We start from the raw sequence: 19,349 nt of genomic DNA on the forward strand, positions 1-19,349 counted from the left end.
GTATTGTGTCCCCCCAATAAAATTTACCTGAGGATCAGAGGAAAAAGCCAGCCACTATAGTAAACAAAAGTCAGGCAATGGTAAGCACATGCCTTGAATCCTATCACTTGGGAGGCAGGGATCTGTCTGGATCTCTGTGAGTTCAAGGCCACACTGGGAACACAGCCAGGTATGGTGACACATGCCTTTAATCCCAGCACTAACCATAGAGGTCTGTACAGACAGACAGGAAGTGATAGAGCTGGGCAGGAAGAGGAAGTGATGTACCTGGGTTGAGAGAGCAAATGAGAGAACAGAAAAGAAAGGTATATAGGCGTGGGTAGACAGGAAGTAGCTCGCTTTGGAAACTGCAGAGTTGGTGAGGTGAGGTTAGCTGTGGCTTTTCCTATTCCTCTGATCTCTCGCGGGCTTTAACACCAATTTCTGGCTCCGAGTTTTTTATTTAATAAGACCGTTTAGCAATTCATCTACACACTGCCATCTGTAACTCCAGTTCGTACATCTGCATGAGAAATTAAGGAAGTAAAGATGACAAGCCCCCACACCCAGGTAGAGGGCCGAGGATGTATGGACTGTGAAGTTGTAGGTAACCTGGGGCAAAACAGCATCACAGAGGCAAACAGCAAATGTTCCAAAACCAAGAGGGTGAGGACCCAGAAGACGCTACCAGGCAAAATAGTCACTACTGACCTTAGAAACCGGGGTGGCGCGGGGAAGTGTCTTGGCATCTTATTAGAGATGACTTGGTGTTTAGCAGAAAACAGGGCCCATGTGGAGTTTGTGAATGTTACCAGAGAGGTCAGGGTCAAAGCCTGGGCTCTGGCAGTCCTGAAAAGAGAGGCTTGCCCACCAATTCCCAGCATGCCATTAGAGTGTCTAGTCTCAAGAAGCAGGGAAAGGAGGTTAAATCCAATGCGGCCTCATTAGGGAGGGAGCAACTGAGCTCTGCTGACTCCCTCACTATGAAGTCCACCTTTGGGGTACTAACACGAGGCCTCGGTTTGGATAGAAGACAGGAAGTAATATAACTAAACAGTCCTAGTTAAGTGTAGTCCCACCCATGGCTGTCAAGACTCTAGTATGTTCTATGAGGTGGTCTGAAGTTGACAGGACTGTGTAAAATTTTTTCTAAGAGACAAGTTCCTCCTCCGGTGGGCACTACCTTCAGCCTTTTCCTTTGTCCACCATGAGGTGTCCTAGTTACCATTTATTGTCAATGTGGCACATCTCAGAATCACCCAAGAAAGGAGTCTCAACTGGGCAATTGTCACTGTCTGTGAGGGAGGGGTTGTCCTGACTGATAATTGATGTAAATTGGCAAAGCCCACAGTCGGTGGAACCATCCCACGGGCAGGTGGTTCTGGGCTGTATTTTGTTGATACTCGTGAGAGACCTGCCCATTCCTAAACAGAAATGCAGGAGGAATGGATTGGGAGTGGGAACCAAGGGCATGGAGGGGCTGGAAGAGGAGGGAGGGGAAACCATGGCTAGGATGTAAAATAAATTTTAATTAAATTGAAAAGCAAGTTAGTGGCCCAGCAAGTGTTCTTCTATGGTCCTTCTCTCCAGAATTCTGCTTTGAGTTCCTGCTGACTTCCATCAGTGAGGGACTGGGATTCTGAATTGTAAGCCAAACTCATGCTTTCTTCTCCAAGTTGCTTTTGACCAGAGTGCTGTATCACAGCAAGAGAAGGAAACTCAAACCCTGGGGTAATTCCAATTCCTTGGGAACCATTGTTTCAATACTCAGATGAAGAAAGACAGATCTCTCTATCGAATATCTCTGATCTGTCGGGACAGTTCCATGAAGGGAATACAGGACTTGAAATCAGAATATCAGTGCAAGAGCTGGTCTTAAGCAGGAGCGCTGGCAGTTGATCCGTTTAAACAGGAGGGAAATTTTGTTTTGTTTTAAGGAGGATGGGAGAGGACTCAAATAAATACAGAGATTCGAGGTTTCTGAGCAATTTTTGTCTGATAGGAGGCTATGATCATGAATTAAAAATGGAAGCAATGGCATTCTCCCCGGGTCTTAGGAATGTGGAAGATCTGAAACCTTCCACCAACTATATATCACCTCCCTAGGAGAGGTGAGAGGTGAGTGGCATTCTTCTGCCTGGTCATCCTTAGGGTGACACCCATCACTGGTGATGGCCTGGAATCTACAGGAGGCAGCTGGCATTTCCTTCCAAGTTTCCTGTGACAGGGCTCCCTCTCAACTCTGAAAAGGCATCAAACAGGCAAGTCCCATACTATTCTGCAGAACTGTGGCTGCAGAAAATACCAGGGCTTGGGGATGGCACCCCACGGCTGTGGCATAGTCCTCCTGAATGCTGTGAATATGCATTACTTTCATTGGTTAATAATAAAGCTGATTGGCCTATAGCAAGGCAGGATGGTTAGGCGGGAAAGCCAAACTGAGAATGATGGGATGAAAAAGGGCTGAGTCAGGGTCACCAGCCAGATGGAGACCGAGTCAGACATACAAAATGGGATAGATAGAGGTAAAGGCCACAAGCCTCAGGGCAATGCATAGATTAATAAAAATGGGTTAAGTTGTAAGAGCTAGTTAGAAATAAGCCTGAGCTATCGGCCAAGCATTTTGTAATCAATATATAAGCCTCTATGTATTTATCTGTGACTGGGAGGTCGGGACAGAAAAACTCTGCCTCGGTCTACACCACACTGCTTTCCAGCTTGTCCTCTGAAGGCAGCTGGAGGAAAAGGAGCTGCTTGAAAGCAGACACCCCATAGTCCCAATTCCAGCTCCACCTACGTATCACAAAAGAGGGGTGTGAGGAAGATTATAGAGAGGACGGTGCAAAGCCAGCAGAGGGGACTGGGGTGAGGGTGGGGCTCCCATTGTGAGTATAACTATCCTGCCCCCACCTCCCAACCTCCTGGAGGGACAAGGAAGAAATCCCAGTGGCAGCTGAGAGGAAAGAAAGGTGGATCATTTTGGTTTATTGCTCGTGGCTTGCAGGATTGTAGGACCTTAGAAATGTAACCAAACGAGTTTTAAAAGGTTAAGTGTTGAAAACATTGTGGTTTTTGTTTTGAGACTGAGTCTTACTATGGAGAAAGACTGACCTTGAGCTCAGAAACCCACCACTCCAGCCTCCTGAGGGCTGGTGTTGTAAACACGTGCCCCCACGCCTACAGGGTGTCATAGTTTGACTCTACAATTCTGCTTCTAGAAATTTAGCCATCAGCATTTGCATAGACTGGGCTGTAAAGCCAACCAATCACTGAAACAGTTTCCCCATGCTGAGAGACAGAGACCAGGAGGAATTCTCCTCACTTGCCTGAAGTGATGCTAGATGTAAATATGAACAAAGAAGTGAGAAAACCCCAGAGCCCAAGTCCTACTCTTTAAGATTTGTTTTTATATTTATTTATTTGCTTAGGTTTTTCCAGACAGGGCTTCTCTGTGTAGCCCTGACTGTCCTGGAACTCACTCTGTAGATCAAGCTAACCTCAAACTCATAGAGATTTTCCTGCCTCTGCCTCCCAAGTGCTAGGATTAAAGATGTGTGCCTCCACCACCTGGCTGTTTTTATTTTTTAATGTGTGTTTCTGTGTGTGGGGGGGTGTACATACGAATGGAGATGCCCCAGGATGCAAGAAGGGGGTGTTGAATCCCCTGGAGCTAGAGTTATAGGCGGTTAGCCTGTCATGATATTGTGAATCATGCAGATCTTCTGCAAGAGCTGTACATGCTCCTAACTGCTGAGCGGTCACTCTAGACCCCAATTCCTTCTTCACTAACGATGGGCAAACTGAAACCAGAAAGGTTCTGGCACACATTAAGAATTCTAATTCATCCTCAGTTCAGGTCTTCCCCTCCCCATCTCTGCCTCTCCAAAGCCCTCTTCTTGAATAATCCACACTGCAGCCAAGAGAGCCCTTCCAAAACCACCCACCCATCTATTCAGTTCACAGTCCTGCCGAGCAACCTTCAAAGAACCGAACATACTTATTGTTTACTGTCCCCGTGACAGGCTGAATCTTACCCATAAGCCTTCAAACACTAGTGGGCTTCTTGACCTAACCTGGCCATTGTCTTTTTATGATTTGTTTTGCTTTTTCAGACAAGGTCTCACTAAGGAGCAGAGAATGACCCTGAACTTCCATTCTTCCTACCTCAGCCTCCTGAGCAGAAAGACTACAGGCCTGGACCACTGTGCCTGGCTTCTCTCATCTTTGTGTAAGATGCTTCTGGTGAAGGATCGTGAGCTGCTCGGTTTCCCTCTCATCTCCAACCAGTCACCCCAGGCTAGCCCATGAGGTCTGAACAAGCAATGTCCCTATTACCTTGTTCATGACTGTACCTTCAGGGTCTGGCACTGTGTGAGACACCCCGACTCCAGCACTCAGCGGCTCAGTGTCTGGTAAATGCATGTACAGTTAAATGTGGGGTCAACAAGAACGATCAAAGTGGGGGTATGTGTAAGACGGGGTGTCAACATACGCCTGCCATCCCAACACTTGAGAAGTGGAGACAGAAGCAAAGGTGAGACCCCGGCAGGGCTACATTAATACCCGTATCAAAACCAAAGAGCAAGCAGATGGCAGCAAGGATCCCTGCAGGAATGAGATGAAGTGTAATGCAGAAAGCATCGAAAAATTAAAAGCAGGATCGCTCAGTAGCTGCACCAGGCCAAGAAACCAGGGCAAAATCTGTTGTGAAGGTACCCGCCATCTCCACGGCGCAGCCTCCACAATGCACGTGACTGGATGGGTCACAGCGCCCGGAAGCCACACTACACCTCCTTCGGTCTCGAACACAGCCCGACTTTGGGCAAGCCAGGCAGCCCCAGAAAGAGGAAACAGGCACAGGAGCCGCGTCCCTAAGCGGGGAGGGGAGTAATGACCGCAGACAGTCCAGACCCGCGCTCAGAAACTTGCCCCACAGCCCACAGGACAAGGAGAGCACGAGTTTGGTACAAGCTCCCTAACCAAAACTCCGGCGCAAGAAAATGACGTAAGCAACGCACCAACCAATCTGGAACTACCCCGCCCCGGTGTTATGACTCTAAATTTCGCGAGATTCATCGGGAAGCTGGAGAAGAATGAGCCAATCACAGCGCTTCTTCTTCCAGGCCGCAGTGATTGGCTTGATGACTCACATGACAGTGGAAGGCCGCACGTGATCGCGTCCCTGGCTACACGTGACTCACCCGGCAAGCTTCCGAAGTGGTTTCTGGACAGCGACTGTCAGACCCGCTAGAAACTGAATGCTGGCTCCAAGGCTGCCGCGGGGTCGGTCACTCCACGGAAAGGGCGGGGTGGTGACCTGGGTGGCCGGATTGCCCCCGCCCAGTAACCCCGAGGCGTGGCCGGAGCATGGGTGGGGCAGAGCCAGCGGAGAGAGAACGGCTTCTCCATTAACACACGAAAAAGCAAAAACAAAACAAAACACCGGGCAGGGATGGACTCCCTTCCCACCTGAGCCAAGTGTAACAAACGCGATGACAGAAAGTCGGTAGAGATGCTTGCTACGTAAATAACTATGGAGGACCAGAACTTACGAGATTTTGAGCACCCATCCTTACTCCTTCCATCCACGGGTGCCTTGTTTGTTTGTTTGTTTTAAAGGCAGGGTCTCCATATGTATCCTTGGCTGGCCTGGAACTCTGTAAACCCTGAACTCAGATCTCCCTGAACGACGTGCACCTCCTGGCCAGACATAGTTTTGCTTTGCTTTGCTTTGCTTTTTTAAATAAACTACCTGTTCCTGCCTCAGTCAATGAGTCTTATTGTTCTAGGATACAAGAACTTGAAAATGTGAGCTAGTGCCCTCCAGGCTCGTAGCTATGCCTGTTACACGAAAGCCAGGAAGTAAAGGAAGCAGCCTGGAAATTGACCCACCCACAGAGAGAGAGCTCCCTCCTACATACAGTGGTTCTGGGATCTTGAGAAGGGGTGTCAGCCCCCAGCTCTCTATCCAAATGAGTCAACAGGCCCTAATGACGTTTCTTATCCACTGCTTCCTGCCCAAGATACTGGTAACCCTGGAAGGGAGTGTTGGAGTGCTCCGTCAGAAACATCACACACTTCTCTTTCCACGGTGTTAGAACTTCTTGAATAATAAACTGGCAGTTTGCATCCCTCTTACTGACTGTGGATTCTTGAGTAGTCCTGATTTCACTCTCTTAATCACTAACAACTCAGATCACACATTATACCTCACACTGTGTTACATATGTTACAGATTGGCTACACAAGGTTAGAGTCCATTGAGTTCACAGAGCCTTCCTGGAGGCAGAGGCAGATGGCTGCTACAAATGCAGTATTTAGAAATTAAGGTACCCAGCTGGAGAGCTAGCTGTTGACAACACAAGTTCAGAGCCATGGAGCTCAGAGCCTCAGAGCTCTAGGATCCAGGCCTCAGGTGTAGGTGTTCTGGTGTAGGACTAGTCTGGATGGGTGGATGGATGGATGGATGGATGGATGGGTGGATGGATGGATGGATGGATTAATGGATAGATGGATTAATGGATGAATGGATGAATGAACTGATGGCAGTTCAGTCAGGCCACATCGTAGGTGGTGGTGGGCTGAGCTGAAGCCCTAGGTAGACTTTAGAGGTCTCTGCTTCACGGGTGGTCAGCTTGGAAGTCAGGGAGTGCTGTTGCCATTATGGTGGCAAGCACCCTCATTACAGGGTCCAGGCAAGAGTGTTGCACCCTTCCTTGGTCTGGTGTGTTTGTTAGGTTTGAAACCTGGTTTTTCTGCTGTTTTTAATATGCCCCTGTGCTCATTTTGTTCAGTCTACTCTGAGAAGCCTAGAGCGTGCTGACATTTTACTTTTAGGAATAAGGAAGATAACAGTTTATGCCACACAGGTGGTGCTGGACAGGACAAGGTCAGGGTCATCCTGCCTCTGCATTTGCACTCAAGGTAGAGTTAAATGCTGCTTGTAACTTGGAGTCACACTGCAAGTACTCTGCTCAGTTTTTTAAATATTACATATATTAGCAGGGTGGTGGTTGCACATCTTTAATCCCAGCACTCAGGAGGTAGAGGCAGGCAGATCTCTGTGAGTTAGAGGCCAGCTTGGTCTACAGATCGAGTTCCAGGATAGGCTCCAAAGCTACACAGAGAAACCCTATCTCAAAAAAGAAAAAAAAAATGACATGTACTTATTTGTGTATGTATGTACATGTGCACACATAAGTATGTATTTATTTGTGTATGTATGTACATGTGCACACATAAGTATGTGTACACCATGCAGATGGAGGTCAAGGACAGTTTGTGGGTCCTGGAGATCAACCTCAAGATGTGGGGTTTTGCTTTCTTTTATTTTTGAGATTACAATAAAATTGCATCATTTCTCCCTTCCATGGACCCCTTTTTGTTCTCTCTCAAATTCCTGGCCTCTTATTTCACTAGTCGTTATTACGTGTATATATGTATATACATATACATTCCTAAATATAACCTGCTCAGTCTGTATAATGTTAGCCATATGTATGTTTTCAGGGCTTTTGGATAAACAATTTGGTATTTGATAAATAATTGGTGTGCTCTGGCCTAGGGAAGACTGTTTCTCCCACCCTTAGTTAGTATTCCCTAGTTGCCTGTGGCTTTTTGTGTAAGATTGAGGCCGTCCACTTTGGCATGCCTATTGGCGTCATCCTTATTCATCTCAGATCCAGGTAGTGATGGTGGTGAGATTCCATGGGTATAGATTCTGACATTCCCATGAGACATAGTCTCATCTCACAGCAAACTCTGTTCTTCTGACTTTTACACTGTCTCCACCCCTTCTTCTGCGGTGTTCCTGCAGCCTTAGGTGCTGGATGTTTTGTAGTTGTATCCATCGGGACTGGGCTCCACAATTCTGCATTGTGATTAGTTGAATTTTTTTCCATGACAGAGTTTCTTTGTGTAGCCATGGCTGTCCTGAAACTAGCTCTGTAGACCAGGCTGGCCTTGAACTCACAGAGGTCCCCCTGTCTCTGCCTCACCAGTGCTGGGATTAAAGATGTGCCACCACTGCCCACTGCGCTGGTGTTAGAAACATGCAGGTTTATAAAGTGCTGGGTATGAAACTGAGGGCTTCATACATGCTGAGCAGGTACTCTGTCAACTATGGTACACCCCCAGTCCTTTGCTCAGTTTTCATAGCAACAACTATTTTAGTATTCATATGTCATGAACTTACAGGAAACTGAATTGAATTTCATAATTATATTGAAGTAAAATAAGATAGAAAAGGCCAATTATTAGATATTGATTTATTGGTTTATTTAGTGATTTACTTAAAGCAGTGCTTGTACTGTCTATTTATCAATGACTGCACTTGTATTGCCTATGACTTCACTTGCTACCTGCAACATAAAAGACCTGGAGAAATAGCTGAAACATGTCGTTGCCCTTAGCAACCTGCCGACTGCCACATACGCTCCTGTAAAATCTCACCTGCATGCCTACCCTACCTTGTGATATATATATATACGTCTGTGTGAGGGTGCTGGATCCCTTGGAACTGGAGCCACAGAGCTGTGAGCTGCCATGTGGGTGCTGGGAACTGAACCTGGATCCTCTGGAAGAGCAGCCAGCTCTCCCAACTGCTGAGCCACCTCTCTAGCCACCCCACCCCCAGACTAGGAATTTAAAGCTAGAATGTATAGCTTCTGAATGGATGGTAAATGAATGTGTAGATGCTTGTAATGGCCCTACAGCCCTGTGGCTACAGGATCTGAGTGGGCTTCAACCTGCAGATCTGATGAGGTCGCTTTATCTGACTGGACACCCAATAATAGGAGGTGACCAAGTATGGGATTATATGTGTGGCCCTAAGATAACACCTCTTAATTCACCGCAAGGTTGGGGGAGGGGCGAGAGGCAGATGGTGAAGCAGGCACCTGCCTGAGGGAGAAGCTGGTCTTAGACACTACACACGTTAGGCACATAGAAACTCCAGTTTAGGGAACTCTTCTGCTCATGGGGTCTGCACAGCCCTGATGTGAGACCTGTTCAGTCCTGTAAAACTTTGAAGACACCAAGGAAGCACCCCCATTAGCTTCCCCAAAGGATGAAATGTTGCCCATGATACCACCTCCCAACTGGCTCTAATTGCCAGTGCCACATGGTGCCAGAGCAGTCACAAGACCACCTGATCCTGCCCCTCCAAAGACTCCTGCCCCTCCAAAGACTCCTGCCCCTCCAAAGACTCCTGTCCCTCCAAAAACACTCGCCCCACTACTGAGGGAAATGCCAGGCCATCCCCTCGTCCAAGAAGGTGGCAGTTATGTCAACAGGCCACATATGTGCCTGAAGAGGAGGGAGCATCCCTCTATGATTGTGGAAAAATTATACCAGAGATTTTCACCTAACAGCCACACTTAAAGGAAGAGCCACTCCCTAATTCAGACATAGAACCTTTTACCGATGGGAGCCAAAGCCTGCAACAGACTCGGTGGCCAGGGATGATACCCAGAGAAACCCTGTCTTAAGAAACCAAAACCTAATTAATGATAATAATCAGGAGGGCTGGCTGATGACCACAGGAAAATAAATTCAGAGATCACAATAGACAGCTGGAATTGCCAGCAGAAACAAAGTCACAATTACCACTAGATATTTCAACATTCTTCTCTCTATAATCAATAGAACGAGTAAACAGACAAGTAAAGAGGGTGCAGGATAATGCAGCTTGGGGCTAGAGCACTTGCCAAGTATGCACAAGACCCTGAGTTCAATCCTCAGCGAAAAGAAAAAGCAGCAGAGGAAGGAGCAGGAGGAGGGGGATCGGAAAGGGGAAGGAGGAGGAGGAGGAGGAGGAGGAGGAGGAAAAATGGATATAGAAGAATAAAACACCCCCCACATGCTTGGAATTTTCTAGAACACTTATTCAACAACCGAGGCACACCCTAACACCCCTCTGATATTGGGAGCCATCAGGTACAGCTGCACTGCACGCTTAAACTGCAGAGATGCTGGTTCAAGACCAAAGAAAGCTGAACACCAAGTCTTGGACCACACCCTCCTTAAAAGAAGGGAAGAAAAGGATCAGGAGAGCCCAGCTGTGAGGGCGCTGTGCCAAGCCTTTGGTGTGCCAAGCAAGAAGGAGCTCAAGACCCAGTCACTGACATTGTCCAGGTGTGGAGGGTTGGTGACATTGACCACAACACTTGCTGGGAACGTAAGGACTGGGTAGGACAGCTGGAAGGGTCCAAGGTGGGGTTCATTGCCCTTATTTCTAAGGAATTTGCTGGGAAAAGCAGCAGAGATATGGTGCTTGCATAGATGTGACAAAGTTTCTTTCTCTTTGTTACCTTGCTTTGTTTTGATCTGATTGTAGCCCAGCCTGTCCTGGCATTTGGGATGTTCCTGCCTCTGCCTTTCTAAGTGCTGTGATTTAATAGATGCCCATCTGGACCATTTTAAAGAAGTAGGCTAGGTGAGGGAGGTAAAAAAACAGGAAGGCTGAGAGGAGACGGGAATGGGCACCCAGGGAGAAGTAATCTTGGCTAGGGACACAGGTTTTGGTAAGAGACATGGCTGGTACCACTAGAGGGTCTGAGAGGGGAGGAGCTAGACAGTGCCAGGGGCGTCGAGGGATTGGTTGAATTGTCTGCCCAGGTAGACACTCGGATAAATCTTCCCTGTGGATGGTGACGGTGACTCCACGCAGATGGATGGGGAGATGGGAATGTAAAGAAAGCCCCTGAAAGTGAGAGAAAATTCCCGACCACCAGAGGGCGTGAACGGACCGTTCTGTTCCTACAGGTGAGTGGCTTCCCTGGTCTCCAACTTCACTCTTCAGTCCTTGAAACTTCTAGGACCCCGGATTCAGTTCAGTCCTCACCCTGAGGCCCATTTAACACTAAGCCAAGACAGAAAGTGGGGTGGATCCTGGAACAAGTCTCATCAAAAAGCGTTCTTCGGCAGCGCCTAGCAACCCAAATGGTGTATTCTGTCTGAAAGTGGCAAGGAGAGTCCAAACCTTTGGGTACTCTGGGTCCCTGAGGCCGCTGCCTCCACTGCTCCCATCCCAGGCCCGGGAACAAACAGTAAGCAAGTGTTCAGTGTTCGCCAGGCCTGATAGTATTGTTAGAAGTGGGGTTGGTTATGAGTGAATGGCCCAGCGTGAACCAGGTACGATAGGACACTCCATGATCCCAGTGCTGGAAATACAGACCAAAATAGAATGAGCTGGAAGTTTGCTAGAGTTTAAAGTCAGCATGCTCTATGTCGTGAGTACCAGGTCAGCCAGGACTACATGACAAGACCTTCTCTTTATTTAGTTATTTCTTTGTTTGTTTCGAGACAGGGTTTCTCTGTGTAGCTCTGGCTCACTGTGTAGCCAGAAACTCACTGTGTAGACCACACTGGCCTCGAACTCCCAAATGCTGGGATTAAAGGTGTGTACCACTACCCACAGGCTAAGACCTTGTCTAAAAAAAAAAAAAAAAAAAGTCCAATATGGGATTCAGAGAAGGAATATAAGGAAGCATAGCCTGAAGAGGTCCCACTGAGAGACTGTGTTATGCATGGCTTAGGAGGGGAGCAGATGGAGGAGAATGAGTCTGGCACCAAGTTGGGCCTGAGCAGCACTCCATGTAGTATTTTTAAAGGGATATTGTGAATGGACAGGATCTCTACACAGCCTATCACCAATTTATGACAAAATTATGTGTACTCTAGCTGCTACCATCATCCCACATCTGCTGAGAGGGAGTTCTCTCTCTAGCACCTCTCCACAATTGAAAGCAGATCCTTTCATTGACAGGAAGCTATGGAAAGGCCAGGGGAGGTCCCATCCCCACCCGGGATCAGCAGAGTCCTATGTCACGAGGCAGAAGGGCACCTTGCGACAAGCTCTTCTCCCCATCAGCCCTGTCTGGGCAGCCTCTGGGATGGTGCACTTTGATGTCTCAGCAGCCTGTGTGCAGCAAGCTGCTACTCAAGCGTGCCTAATCTTAACTATAGTAAGAACATGTTTAGGGGGAAAAAAACAAGCAGGTCTGGCCCATTTGTGAATCCTTGTCGATAGATGATTTCTGTCTTCTTTGAAATAATAATAATAATCCAAAGTCTGAGCCCATTATCTGTTCCCTGACTTAGAGCCAGGGCGCAGATGTGTGGGTCCCTTGGATGACTGAATGACTGCATTTCCCAGGCAGGTGCTGACTCACAGTGCAGCCAGTGTGCAATCAGCCCCCGCCCCTACTACCAAGTCTCTGCAGGCTTCTGAATCTCAGGTCTTCTTTGTCCTTGTTCCTCTCTCTGCAGGTTATGCAGAGGGAGACAGTAACACAGCACCCTGTGTGAGGTGGGCATCCGGCATGGGTCACTGCTGGTGTGTCAGCATTTCCATAACGCCAACTCATCGCAGGTGCTTTGGGGCTGGCCTTTCACCCCTGGAAAGCTTATTTAGAACTTCTTGGATGCATCATACCAGAGAGGGCTAATGGAGGGGGGATGGGGATAATTATCTGTTCTTCTCTCACACACAAGAATCATCTGGCTAGTTCCAGGGCTCCATCAGCAGCCTCTGGGACCTGGCACTGGGTAACTGCGCAAGGAAGAAGCTTGTAGGGCTCACTGTTTTCCGAAGATGATTTGGGAGAATCAAATCATGCCATCATCAGTCCACCAATCAGGGCTCAGCTTTCTAACTGCATTATCATATTTTTAAAGATGACTTTGGCTCAGTTCCCTCTGCCCGACTGAAGAAGCAAGCTATGAATTTGAATTTTCAAAGGCCAATTACTATCCCTAAGAAAGTAAGCAGCCAGATTCTGGCCTTTTTGTCCTCCCTGGACGAGAGGAGATGGTCAGAAGCAGGGAAACTTAGTTGGGAGTCATCCCAGCCCCTGCCTCTTGCTGACCCAGATTGTTGAGTCCACAGAACGGCTGTGCAGGTTCAGGGCCGGGAAAGGAGCAGTAATGTTGTCAGTAAATTCACTCATACGGGTCCGCTCCTTACAGACACATCACCCTTATTTGGTAAATGGCCCTGTCTTCAGAAGCCAGGTCCTATTACCGCTGGATGCTATCTGCAGCCCAGGTTCTTTTGGCCTAACCTTACGCTGCCCTGCAGTTGCTGCTCTGCCCATAACCTTCCCTTCCTAGAGGCCAGTTCCTCGGCTGAGAACGGCTCCCTTTCCACCCTCTTTCTTCCCTTGCCAGATTAGCGAAGTTGACTGTGGGCACGCCCCTCATCTCCTCTTCCTCTGAAAAAAGTCCTCATCTTCCCATGTGTATCTAATAACGAGTGGGCTGAGGTTGATGGTGGCACTCCAGACTCATTCATTCATTCAATGGGAGAACACAAGTTGTTTAGAACAATGCCGGGCAGAGGATGAGCGCTCACTAAATGTCAACTCTTGTCATTTATATAAATGTGCATTCTTCATACACTGTTTATGGAGCCCTAAGGGGCTCTGTAATATTCTCTGTGACCCTGCAATGGAGGGTCCATGGACCACTCCAGGGCGGAGACACGCGGACCCCGCCCTGTGTTCGGACTACAAGTCCCAAAAGGCCATGCGGCTCCGCGCCTAGCCCCGCCTCCAGGCGCATGCGTAACGTCACGACGCCGACCGCGAGCGGGCGCCGGTGGCTGCAGCCAGCGGGCGGGGCGGGGCCGGCGGGAGCGGCGGCCTTTAGGGCGGAGCCGGCTCCGCTGTCCGCAGTCGGCCGCGGGCTAGCGGACACGGCGTCTTCGGGCTCCTGTTCCTCTCGCTCTCTGCTTCCTTGCGCCGGGCGGTGACCGTCCTTCTCGACTTTCTCTCTTTCTCTCTCTCCCTTCCGCGGATCCGCCATGTCGGAGCCGGGCGGCGGCGGCGAGGACGGCTCGGCCGGCCTGGAGGTGTCGGCGGTGCAGAATGTGGCGGACGTGGCGGTGCTGCAGAAGCACCTGCGCAAGCTGGTGCCGCTGCTGCTGGAGGACGGCGGCGACGCGCCGGCCGCGCTGGAGGCGGCGCTGGAGGAGAAGAGCGCCCTGGAGCAGATGCGCAAGTTCCTGTCAGACCCGCAGGTCCACACGGTCCTGGTGGAGCGCTCCACCCTCAAAGGTGCGCGGCGCCCCCTCCCCGGTCGCGTGGAGCGGCCAGGCTGCCCCGGTCCGCCGGCGCCCGCACTGTGGGGTCGCTTTGTCTCCGCGGCTTCTCAAGATGGCCGAGTTGGGTGGAGACGGCGTCTCCCGGGCCTGGCCGGGAGCAGGGCCGCATCCCTGCCTCCAAAGTCACATGAGCTTTTCGGTTTCGATTCGTGTCCAAGCTCAGCCCCCTTTGGGAAGGATGTGTCTAGGGCAGCCTGGGTGCCGGCCCCTGGGTGGTCTCGGGTACCAGTGGGTTGGAGGGAGCCTGAGTGGGCAGGCCCTGGGCACTCAGCATCTTTGCTCTCTGTGGCTGCCTACGCGTAGGCCTCCTTTGGCCTCACAGCATCGTTGCTGACTGAGTTGGTGTATCTCCCCATTTTACAAACCAGGAAACCGAGTCTGGTGGTTGGCCCAAGGTCACCAGCTAGTACTGGACCTTAGACTAGACTCAAAATACCGGTTTCCAGTTCATTGCTTGGTTTGCTGATCATGGCTTGAAATTGTTGATTAGATGATTAATTGTTGATTAATGACAGCCCTGTAACATTTAAGCTTGATTTCAAAGCTTTGAAAAATGTTGGTTACCTGGTTGGGGAAGGAGGCAAGCACGCTGACATACTCCAGGGGTCTCCTCCAATAGACAGTCACAGCATCCCTAGATGCGCATGGAATCTCGAGCTTGCTTGTAGGATTCTTTCCTCCTTGAGTCTTTAAAACCACTTTGTAGCATCTGGGAGCGTGTGTGGCACGCTGGTGAACGGGTGTGGCATCCCCCTAGGGGTCCAGAGGTGCTGTCCAAGTAAATTTTAAAGTTAGCACTTAAGATAAGATTGAAGATGGTCTGAGAATGTTTGCTAGCAAGTTCCTTAGAATTTCAAATGGCTGTGCGCTTCTGCGCTTCCCTGTTAGAAAACCGGTGTCGCTGACCTTCCTTTTTTCGGATAGTTTGTATCTTTCAGATAGTTTGTATCTCTTAAAGGTTATTCTTATTTGCAAAATGTTCATTGTGGCCTTGCTTTGGGCCAGAAGTTAGAAGATAGCAAAATATTTTTCTTTGATTCACTAGAATGTTTAAAGCAGTATGCTATTGGTGCTTGTTTACTAAAAAGAATTTTAACCTATGTTTTTAAAGTAGTTTTGAGTAGTTTGACCCTAGCTAATTCTTTTATATTCTTTGTTGCACAGTTTATGTATTGAAATCAGTGATTTAAACACAAATACACAAAAACCATGAGTCATGGTTTCCCTTTATGAAAAGATTACCAAGTTTTGCTCTTAGCTCTGGAGTGGTTGTCAATAATTTATTTTCTCATACATGGTAATCTGGTACCAAGGGTGGAATGGAACAGTGTCTATGCAGTACACATTTCTTCCAGCAAAGGGATGATCCAGCATCCCAGCCTAGGTTCCATAATGACTTGCACTTTTGAAAGTTGACTAAGGAATTTGAGTGTCTGAGTCTGAAATACTTCCCTTCTGTATTTATAAAAAAATCCTGTATGTATTCCTAACAATTTAACATATCATTAATTTCTTGTTCGATTATGAAAACATAGGGAAAGATTTAAAAATCCAAGTTTATGCCTTAAGGTCTCGTTCTTATTATCGTCTTTGTTATCTGTGCTGAGGATTAAAACCAAGACCTTGCACATGCTAATAAGCACATTCTTCTTGTTGTTGTTTATTTTATTTTATTTTTTTGAAAAAAAGTCTCACAGTGTAGCTAATGTAGGCCTGGATCTATGTAGCTCAGGCTGACCTCAACTCACAGAGATTACATGGTTCTCTGTCTTCTGGGGGCTGCCAAGCACACAATCTAACCTAACCCTGACCTGCACTCTTAGCTCTGTACAGAACCTGGGCCCTTGTTGGGAGGGCTTTGTTTTGGTAGTTCCTAAGAGTTCACCTCGGCTTCTGCACACTTAGATATGCATAGGCAATGGTTGATTGCAGTGGATAAATGCCACCAACTGGGATTAATAATATAGCTGATTTCCTGAGCCGGGGAATTGGTTTTAATATTAGTCCCTTCCTTTCTCTCTCTCTTTTTGAAGACAAATTATCATGTATCCTGAAGTGGCCTCCAACTCATTTGTAGCCAAGGATGACCTTGGACTTCTGATCTTCCTGCCTCAGCCTCCCAAGTGCTAAAGGTGTTCTCTCCCGTGGTCAGTTTTACTGGGGTGCTGGGGATAGTGTGCAGGTCTACATGTGTGCCGGGCAAGCCCTCCACCAGCCGAGCTGTGTCTCCAGCCTCTTCCCAAACACTTGTACCAAGTAAATAGAAGCATTTTTGTATGTGGCCAAATAAGATTTTTTTGTTTTGTTTTGTTTTTTTAAGCTACTCTAACCAGCTATAAACTTTCATTAAGTGGCAGAATTCCTGAGAAATCTGCTCTCTCTAATTCTTAGTCTGTGAGAAATTGTTCTCTTCTAGATGAAAAGGTATTTGTTCCTTAACTAGGTGGTTTACACAGTAAGGATGTTTTTGTGGCAGTTCTTAGATGGGTACCAGTTTTCCTTGTGCTCTGTTCCTGGCACGTTGGTCCTGTCAGTAGGAACATAACAGTTGTGCCTCTGTGACTGGCATCCTCCAACTTTTGTGCCCGGCAAGGATGACATGCAGAGAGAGAGACAGACAGACAGACAGACAGACAGACTGAGACCACACTTGTTCTCACACTTCACTCCATTCTTAGGCTTGGAACTTTGTCTTCATGACTGGGAATAGTGGCTGCTCTTAGTGTATGTGTCTTGAACTGGCAATGCCGTCTTTTCTAGGGTAGGTAATTTAGGGGATTCAACTCTTCATTAGTGCAGAGATGGCTGGGGACTGGAATGTGGAAGAATTTCTCACATTTCATGTAGAGCATCTTATGGTTCCCAGCTTCATAGAAACATAGCTGTGTGGAGACTTAGGAGAATTGTTTCTGCGAGCTTTCAGAAGTTGTTTTTGTAAGCATTTAATTTTCATAGAAATTATGAAGGGTGGTAATTGATGGCTTTAAAGACTTCACACAGCTGAGCATCCCCGGAGCTGTTAAAGGATGCTGGGGGCCAGAAGTGTTTCAAGTATGACTTTTGCCTCTCTAATCTGAATTATGAAATACTTCTCAATCTGAAACTCTCTGACCTTCCAAAAATTGAGATTTTCCAATTATGGATCTTCAGCCTGCATTCATTTCCAGACTTGGCCCTCACGTGGTTAGTAAAGGGATCCGTCAACAGGGGAAGCTTTCTGTGAGGCTGTAATACTTGAGCAGGGGGAGCCTGGCAGCCGGGCGCACTGCCTAGCTGTCAGGTGCAGGGGGGGCCTCGCACTCCTATGGGACAAGGCAGCCTGCGGCAGGGTGAGCAGGAGTGTGCGGCGCAGGAATGTGGGTTCGTTGTGCAGAGGGGAGACCCGTACCCACTGCTTTCGAAAAGAGTAAAGATGGGTGGACTGAGGACCCCAGGAGAGACTCAGTTAGGTAAAGGACTTTGGGGGGCTGGAGAGATGGCTCCATAGTTAAGAGCACTCGCTGCTCTTGCAGAGAACTGGGCTTCATTCCCAGCACCGATGTGGTGACTCTCAACCTCTTTCAGCCTCCGTGAGCAACAGGCATGCAAGTGGTACACAGATGTGCATTCAGGCAAAACACCCATACACATACAATAATATTTTAAAAAATTAAAGGTACAAATGTTTGTTTTAGTCAATTTTCTTATCAACTATTTCTTCTAAATTAATATTAGCTAAAAAGTATTAAGCCCTTGGGACTGGGAGGTATCTCAGATGGTAGGGTGCTTATGTAGACTTTGGTTTCATTCTCAACACTTGGTAGTGCAGTCCATAATCCCAGCACTGGACAGGTGGAACCAGAAGACTCAGAAGTTCAAGGGTGAATCCAAGGCCTAGACTCTGAGTATTAAGTTCCTTGGGCATTAGTGGCTTTCTGTTTAAATGAGCTAAGTTTTGTACCAGTAGTTAAGTGAGGTGTAATGCTTCCTTAGCGCACCTGAAAGGATATTTCTTTGCAAAGCTTTCAGGTTGAGAAAATCTGACTTTCTCAGAGTTCATAGCCGGGTACCAGCATAGAGGGTAGTGTGGCAGCAGAGTCATGGTCCTCAGCACCAGAGATGAAAAATGGATAAAACTAAAACATTCCTATGAGAAAAAAGAGTTCCTGTGGTGATGGTGACCACCATGATAAAAAGATAAACCCAGGAACTTGTAACAAGCCAATTGTGGGGAGAAGGGCAGGGATGCCTTCATCTTGCTCTGTGGCTGGCAGAGAGTTGGGAGGGAATGACCAAGCTTTATCCCCTTTCCTACCTCCCTAGTCGCCATACTTGATGAAAATGTCTACTCAGTACAATTCTTACAGCAGTTGAATTTTATTAAAACCCGTGTGCTCCTAATTTGCACTAGTAATTTGAGATGTATCGGTTTGTCTGTAGAAGCATGCGTATCCAAGTGCTACTGCCAGTTGGCCATCGTCCACCGGTGTGGCTCAGCACAGCATGCAGCTCACAACCGGGAGGCAGGCCCAGCTCTTCCTGAGCTCTGTGCTTTGATTCTTTTCCTGTGTTAGCTGTGTATTAACCGGGAATTCACAGGGATCAGGAACCTGATGCGAGATTTATTGAAATGTACCATCTGATAAAAACATGTAGCTTGTGTTTGTAGATGACCTTCTAGATAGAAGGCACTCACGGCCTTCCTGTTATTAGCAATTAATAATCAAGTGTCTTTATAGGGAGCACCCACAGTTCTGGAGCTGGTCCATTACTCTGGCTAACCTGAACTCATTCTGTAGACCAGGCTGACTGGAACTTGTGGTGGTCCTCCTGGCTCTGCTTCCCCAGTGCTGAGATCACAGGAATATGCTATCACATTTGGCCTTTTGCAGAAGATTATCGGATGGCAATTTATCAAACATTGTAACATTCTATAAGTGAGATTTGAGCATATTCAGACTTTCTGTATTTATTCACTAGGGATTATATAACCAGACTGATCCAAATGTGTTTCTCTGACTGAATGGGAGTGACTTCCCCAAGTTATTATCAGAGGGTGCTGGAATTTCACCAAAGCCACAGGACCGTCTTCGAGTTCTTCCTGTCTGAGGATTATGTCATTGGGTGTGTCTTCCTGAGCTGGCCTGAGCAGCTCTCTGCCGCCGCACTGCAGTGCTCCTAGTGTTGAACTGCAGCCTTGGTTGGCTACAGAGCCCTGACTCACTCACTGCATGGAGCCTGTTGGATTCTCTTCTGTGATTGCATTTCTGTGAATGATGTTGAACCA

At 47.8% G+C, this 19,349-nt stretch overlaps 1 protein-coding gene across 1 annotated transcript in view; it reads left to right on the forward strand.

Moving 5' to 3' along the window:
- The first annotated feature begins 13,577 nt into the window (after positions 1 to 13,577).
- The window catches only part of Dync1h1 (dynein cytoplasmic 1 heavy chain 1), a 66,950-nt gene continuing 61,178 nt past the window's right edge, over positions 13,578 to 19,349 (forward strand). Inside the window, exon 1 of the mRNA XM_028883808.2 lies at positions 13,578 to 14,036. Within this exon, the coding sequence (XP_028739641.1) occupies positions 13,784 to 14,036 (253 nt within the window). The 5' untranslated portion in view covers positions 13,578 to 13,783. The remainder of the gene's footprint in view (positions 14,037 to 19,349) is intronic.

This window comes from Peromyscus leucopus, chromosome 14 (assembly GCF_004664715.2).
Source record: "Peromyscus leucopus breed LL Stock chromosome 14, UCI_PerLeu_2.1, whole genome shotgun sequence".
NCBI lineage: Eukaryota > Metazoa > Chordata > Mammalia > Rodentia > Cricetidae > Peromyscus > Peromyscus leucopus.